Source organism: Austrofundulus limnaeus, unplaced genomic scaffold (genome assembly GCF_001266775.1).
Source record: "Austrofundulus limnaeus strain Quisiro unplaced genomic scaffold, Austrofundulus_limnaeus-1.0 Scaffold1390, whole genome shotgun sequence".
NCBI lineage: Eukaryota > Metazoa > Chordata > Actinopteri > Cyprinodontiformes > Rivulidae > Austrofundulus > Austrofundulus limnaeus.
In genome coordinates this window covers 11663-19165 of record NW_013953792.1, presented here as the reverse complement: position 1 = coordinate 19165, position 7503 = coordinate 11663, and the positions used below count along the sequence as shown (strand labels likewise).

The 7503-nt window shown below is 36.5% G+C and overlaps 1 protein-coding gene across 1 annotated transcript in view; it reads right to left on the bottom strand.

Annotated features, from left to right (window-relative positions):
- Positions 1–6: 6 nt before the first annotated feature.
- Positions 7–7503, bottom strand: part of LOC106535229 (neural cell adhesion molecule L1.1) — a gene marked incomplete at its 5' end in the record, with an annotated part of 18216 nt that continues 10719 nt past the window's right edge. Inside the window, 5 exon segments of the mRNA XM_014032183.1 lie at positions 7–425; positions 2448–2459; positions 4792–4864; positions 4961–5092; positions 7002–7151. Of these exon segments, the coding sequence (XP_013887637.1) occupies positions 170–425; positions 2448–2459; positions 4792–4864; positions 4961–5092; positions 7002–7151 (623 nt within the window).

Sequence of the window (7503 nt, the reverse complement as noted above, 5' to 3'; positions counted from 1 at the left end):
TGTGTGTGTGTGTGTGTGTGTGTGTGTGTGTGTGTGTGTGTGTGTGTGTGTGTGTGTTTGTGTGTGTGTGTAACAGGCAGTGGAAGCAGGAGTGGTCTGTCCCTTTAGTGTTTTATTGTATGCATGCATGTGCAAATGTCGTATTTTTGTTTTGTTGTTTTGTGTGTGTCTAGCTCGGCCGGTTGAGGATGCTTGACATGGATGGAGCGACGACGGGAGGAGGGACTGAATCTGGAGAGGCTGGACCAGAGCCATCATTTCCAGGAGGAACAGGTCCATGGCCACTGTACTGGCCAATGAAAGAGCCGTCTTCATTGAACTGGATGTCCACACTGTCTCCATACTCAGCCAGAGAGTCGTCACTCCCCACTTTACTGTCGTCACACAGAGACCGCTGGCTGTCAGAGCACTTCTCATCTCCCTCACTAAAAACACACATACACAAAAGGAAAAAAACATTAGTGGCTYTGACAAATTTTTATACAAGGAAAGCCTTTTGTATTTAGCAATCACAAACGCAAAGCTTACAAACAGGGAGGGATGTGAAATGTTATAATTAGGCTTTTAAAAGACAGTAAAAAGAGAACTTGCATGATAAAGCAAAATTAGGAGACAGAGACAACAACAACAACAAAAAGGAAAAAACAAGGCGCAGCAGACAGAAAAATTACATTTACTGCATTTTCCTGGTGTGGTCATACAAAAAATATACAGCAATATGTGCAATAACAATATGTGTCGTCTTGGCCTTTTATGTATGATTTATGTGATTGTAGTCTAAGTGAAAATGGGATGGAATAACATTGTTTGTCACAGATATAAAACAAAATCACTTCTAAGCTTCTAATTTTACATAAGTAGAGCTAAGTTGCTAAGTCAACCTGTGACGTTCAGCATGGGGCTGCAAGAGATGCCCAAAAAAATGTGTTCACTGTGAGAATATGGTTAAAATACAGATTTACTGAAGGGGTTTTCTGTGGAGCTGTTAGTTGTTGACTGAGAAGACAGTGTTCAGAGCATCATCTGTCATTAAGACAGCTGGTGCTTAAAGGGARAGTCTGGTGATTCAATGTAAACACTGAGTGTAAACACTGACATCACTATAAACACTGACATCACTATAAACACTGACATCACTGTAAATACTGACTGTAAACACTGACTGTAAACACTGACATCACTGTAAACACTGACTGTAAACACTGACATCACTGTAAACACTGACTGTAAACACTGACATAATTGTAAACACTGACTGTAAACACTGACTGTAAACACTGACATAATTGTAAACACTGACTGTAAATACTGACTGTAAACACTGACTGTAAACACTGACTGTAAACACTGACTCTAAACACTGACCTTAAAGACCGTGTAAAGTAAATTTTAATATTTTCTTCATTAAACATTATAAATGTCATAAATGGATTGTTGTAAATGAGTAAAAAGTCTCACAACTGTAGATACATTAATTTTGGAGGTATAGATCAATTTGTCGTATGTTTGTTTCAGGATTTTTTGGGCGTGTTTTAAAAAGCGGCTGAGTTTTGTTTTTTTAAACACTGACATCACTGTAAATATTGATGCTCTTACATAAACAGTAGCTGAGCTGAAAAAGCAGCTCAGTGGAAAAAAATGAATATGCAACTTTTCCTGACAATGTTGTACCATTACTCATCAGCTGACAGCACTGTCACAGCTCAGTGATATTAAGAGTGTAACACTGACACAYAGTTAAGTTCATGTGTTCATAAGTAACTACATGAAATGAGTCAACCAGTTGAGTCAGAAATAAAAAAAACAACTTTTCAGGTTAAGAGGACCATTAAATCAGCTGTTATCCTCTGAAATCTTAGCAGCAGTGCACAAAATCAATTAGTCTGATATTTAGCTACTTGGGTCAGATTGTTTAGGTAGGTTTAGGTGATGCATGACTCATGATGACTGATTATTGGGTAAAAAGTACGCACAAAGATAAATCTGCTTTTTTTATTCATTTTATTTTATTTTATTTTATTGTATTTATTTTTTGTTATTGAGGACACAGACAGAGCTGCAGATGCTAGAGAAGGTGAGCCTGTGACTGGTAGGTCACTGGTTCAAGGCTCTTGAGCAAGGCCCTTAACCCCTTTGCCGCTGCCTCAAAAATGGCAGCCCACTGCACTACATGCTCACATGTGCGATGGGTAAAAAGCAGAGAATTGATTGCCCCACAAAGGGATCAATAAAATAAATAAAAAATAACTTTGAATCTTGGCCAAAGAAGAAGTGATTGAATGGACCCACATATCTTCTGAGTTAATCACTCAGCTTTGATTGGCAGGGATTGAAACGATTGATGATTTTGCTGTGAAAATTGCTTTAAATAAAACTGCAGCATTAATTTCAATCAAAATGTGTCATAAACAAACAGATGGCAACAGAGAGATGGTTGACTCCCTCACCTCTCCAGGGATCTGCAGGAAAAGCATTAAGGAAGGAAAAAATAAGAATGAGTATTGTAATAATAATTGTACATGGAAAAGAACAATGGAAAGAATCCTTGCTAGGCTTCAATATATAGTTTTACTTCGCTGTGTTTTCTCTCAGACTCCCCTTCACCCTCAGCACTTCAGGTTGGAGGAGKCTTGCTGAGGCTAATGGTAGAGGCTTATGATAATTATCCTGAGATAATTATTTTCAGTTCTGTTTATAATGCAGTGGTGGGCAAAAGTCCGCTAAAGCGCAAATCGCGGACCTAAATATCTCATTTGTGCTTTAGRGGACTTACTAATTCTTATAATTCATAAGTGGATTTGTGCTTTCTAAAATTAAAATGCAGTACCACTAATAACTAATTATCTACCAGTCATCATTAAGTTGAACAGCAGAAGGTATGACAGTCAATGAATCACAACACGTGATCTATCCAACAGCACCCCTCCCAGATAAACACTCTTATTGTGAAGGTATACATCCTTGCTGACTGTTGCTTTGAGCCACGGTTCTGATTTCCCACAATGCTTTGTGTCTGCTTACGTAGCAGGAAGGCAATAGCAAAAACAGTAAACGTTTGTAATCCATACTAAAATTTTGTATGTATTGATTTATTTTACTTTACAATCGGAGCTCCTTTTTAAAAAATAAAGTTTGAATGCTGGAGCTCAAAAGCAATCGGCCAACGGGGTTAGAGACTCAGAAATGATTTAAAGATGTTATGCTGGTGAAGACTGACATCTAGTGGTCAACTGGAGCAACTACATGGAAAATATCCTAATCCAGGTAGAAAAAAAATCAAAAAGAAAAAATCAGTAGGTCCTCTGGATGGTTCTTCTTTAGTGAAACGTTTCATCTCTCCTCCAAGAGACTTCTTCAGTCTGATGAGTTTCAGGTGAACTGGGAAACTTTAAAATCCAAGCTCTTATTTTGAAGGGAAGATACTAGTTTCCTGTTCCCCGTGCTTTCATTTCCCGTCAGTCTGTCATGTACCCAGAATGCATCGCTTCAGTTTTCCAATAAACTGTTTTAAAATTACTTTATTGATGCTTCTTTAATGAAAAATCTACAACAAACAAAAGAAAAAGACAAAGAAGCAGCCGAACTAGTAATCCTCATCAAGTTTTTAATTTTTACACCAGGAGCTAAAGGTCTGTTTCAGGAAATCAGATCCCCAGCAATCGGCAGTTGTAGTATTAAGCAGTACAAGGATTCATACACCGCTAGTTGGCAGTATTGAGCATATTGTACATAAATTGTCAGCTATTAGGTGTAAAATTCAACTTGTGCTTTAAAATTAGCTTCTGCTAATTTTTCTATGACATAAGTGTTTTTGAAGCTGTGGACCTAAATATTTTCATAAGCGCTTTAGAAATTGCGGAGCTAATTTTTGGATTAGTGCTGCCAACCAATGTCTAAATGTGAAAAACTACCTGCTAAAACTATAATAAAAGTATTTATGTTTTTAAATCATGTATCAAACAGAAACAACAGGGTTTTATGTCTTTTTGCAGTTTTTTATAGATGCGATGTCTGAGACTCCTCACCTGAGGAGAGGATGAACTACATTTCCTGACACAACTGCCATTTTTTTATTTGCTTACTGTATCTCTCAAGACAAGGCAAAATTTTTACAATCAACTGACCGGCCTCATTCATGTCTGATTTCTGCTTAGTTTTTTTCTGATCTCGACATTCTAACCTCTCATTAAAGCTGCATACTSTACCTTAAATCTCATTTTATAAGAAGCTCAAATTTAAAAACCTGATTCTGGTCATGAACACTTGTTTTCCAACATATTWAGTATTTGAGTAAAAAAAAGTAGTTATAATCTGTTACAATCCCATTATGGTTGCATACTGGTGTGCCTAATTTTATCTGTTGCTTTGTCATGCACTTTAACTTTGTCTCCATTGGAAAAAATGTGCAATAAAAATAAAGCTGAACTGAGATGAGTTCCTTTGAAGACAGCGGTGCAGCACATAACTCCTCGTGCTTTGCTCTTTTCCTTGAGATGCTGTTACAAATACCAGTAGGAAGATGAMAAATCTTCATGCTAGGTTGTATCACCAACAGATTTCAACATGTGTAAGGGCTGAGTGCCTTGAAATCTCTTAAATTCAAGGATGTGCATTTTTTCCCCCCTAAATTGATACCAGCGAAAGACAAACTGTCAGCTGTTGAATTCAGGCCTGCAGTTCATCATGATAATGGCTGCTTAAAAACACACAAAATATACAGTAGTTCTCTGTTGATAAATCAGTGTACAAATGCAAATATATATGGTTATAATTTTACTTTAGCTGACCCACCTGTAATCTCCATAGGTCTCGTCTTTCATTGGCCAAACTTCAGAACCCACCTCCTTATTTTCTTTGTCCTTCACTGTGGTTGAAAAAGTCAAATGAATAAAAGTCGTACATCAATAATATTTTAGGTCCCWTATAAGAGTTTGCTGTGCCAGCTTGTGTGTGGGTGTACCTGCATATTTTCCACCCCTGCTGCGTTTAACAAGGCAGAGAATGAGCAAGATCAGTATGAGCAGGATAATAGCACTGATGAGTCCTATTAACCAGCCTTGGGTGTCAAATCCACCAGGCATCTCTGATGGTACTAGGAGACAGAAGGAGATCATTATAAACCCAGGGCCAAGCCCGTGGAACAGGGGAAACCTATTTGTCTTTGCACAGTTAAGCACAACAAAATAAACCCAAAAAATAAAAAAAATAATAATAATAAACTGGAGAACAGGTGCCTGGGTCCTGCAGCCATAAAGATGTGTCACCTTTTTTTATTTTTATTTTTACAGAAAAGAGCTTTGAGAATTATCACTAGAAAATATTGCAGGCATCAAATACATCAAATTCATTATTTTATCAATTGAAATTATTAAAATTCTTTCATTTGGTTGACTATGATATTTTAATGTTTATTCATTGGGCTCACAAAACATTACCTTCTAACATCCAAGTAAACTTTGTTAAGAGAGAGAGTTGTAATTTTCTTAAGGGGATAGAGATGTTTGTAAAGACTTGGTTTTGTACCATTTTGAAGGAGGGATCTACTTTAATCCAGGGAATAGGATTGTGGAATGGTCTGGAGGARGATGTTAAAAATGCCAGATCTTTGTACATCGATTGATTGATGATGATGATGTCTTTAGAGCACAATAAAATCACATTTAAGAACACCCATTCAAAAAGACACACAAGACAAAACATACATATTTAAGAGAATGATAAAAGTTAGTTTTCTGAAGGAATATGGAAAAGCATAATGCTATATAATCAGTATATAGAATACATTTAGGATAATAGGAATCATATGAACTGCTGTTTGAGTTGATGTTGATTTAATTTAGTTTTTTTTTTTGATTGAACATATTCTGGAGAAAAATGGAGCAAGTATAAAATTTATTCTTCTTCTGCTGCCTTTTATTTAATTTGATTTTTGATTGTATGTTTAAGTTTTCTGTTGTATATAGTTGTTTAGTTTTTAATGAAATGAATAAACTTCTAAATAAACTAGACACCACATGGCGGTAACATAATGAACCCCGCATGCACAAATACACCAGAACTCAGAAGTCTTTATTCCTAATAAATGTCATGCTACTAGGTGCATACCAAAATCGTACTGGCTTGGGAGGGTGGTCTTTTTTTTGGGGTGGGGTGGGGGCATTGGTGGACCTGATGGATATCCCCTCATCAGAGCTAAACAACAAAATAAATCTGAAGCTTCTATGTTGAACAGTTTCTGAGTTATAAGCATTTTTGCATGTCCAGACACCCCCACTTTGAAAGGAGCCCCCTCCACAAATATGGGGTCTATCATAAAACCGTTGGCTGGTGCAYTGTAGGTCAGACTCATCTACAGTCCTGACAAATTTCATGTTGATTGGTGCAGCTGTTTTTGTGCTACGGTTGACCAAAAATCACTGAAAAAAAAACCTAGACACCACATCAAATAAACTTCATTTCACTTCTCAAATATCACTGTGTTTGTCCCCTTATATGATATATTTTACTGATATGTTTTATTCAAACAATCAATGATTTATAAAGGTAAATCAGGAAAATTAACAAGGCTGCCCAAACCTTTACACCCCACTGTAATTATTGGATGTAAATCAACAACTGAGTCATTTTTGGAGTTAATCCCGTTCAAGCTGGCCAGRATGGGAAATCAACATTAGCCCACACAAAATGGAAATAACAGTCAGTTGTACAGTACTGAACTAAAATGTGATTTATTAGTAGCTGAGTTATTCGTAAGATATATTTTAAGTGTGCCATTTCACAATAATGCAGGAGATCATGTGTAATGTGATTTTTAAAACCTTGTTTTTATTTGAACATAAGATGATCTCAGTGTAAAACTTTGGCTTGAAAGGTGGCGTGCAAGTAGGAGTCTTATGGAATAATTGACCTTTAATTTGTAATTATTCAAAATTTTAAGTATAAACCCAATATTGCAGATTTCGGACCCCCTGCCACACATACAAAAATACAAGCATACACACCTGGTCCTGTGGTCCATATCTCTTTTTGCCAGTGAGTATCATTTCCATGCACAATCTTTAGGCGGTATTGTGTTCCTGATTGGAGACCCGTCAGAAAATAGAAACCCTGAGTGGAGTTGATCACATCGGACTCTTTACACTGATCATCATCTGCACACAGAAACACAACATTGTTTGTTCAGGGGAATGCTCCCTTTATAATACACAGACCAGCCTGTTACTGCTGAACTTAGAAAGCTTTTTCCCAACAATCAATTACTTTTTGATGAACTAAAAATAAAGAACGGCCACTCAAAATTAGAAGAACCATAATAAAGAATTTATGTTGGTGTTCTTAATGTAAGTGTCTTTAAAGTATAAACAACTAATCCATGTGTTTCTGTTATTTTCACATCTATTCATTATCAGTGGTATCAGTTTAGTATAAAACATACAGCGGGTAAAATAAGTATTGAACACGTCACCATTTTTCTCAGTAAATATATTACTAGAGGTGCTAATG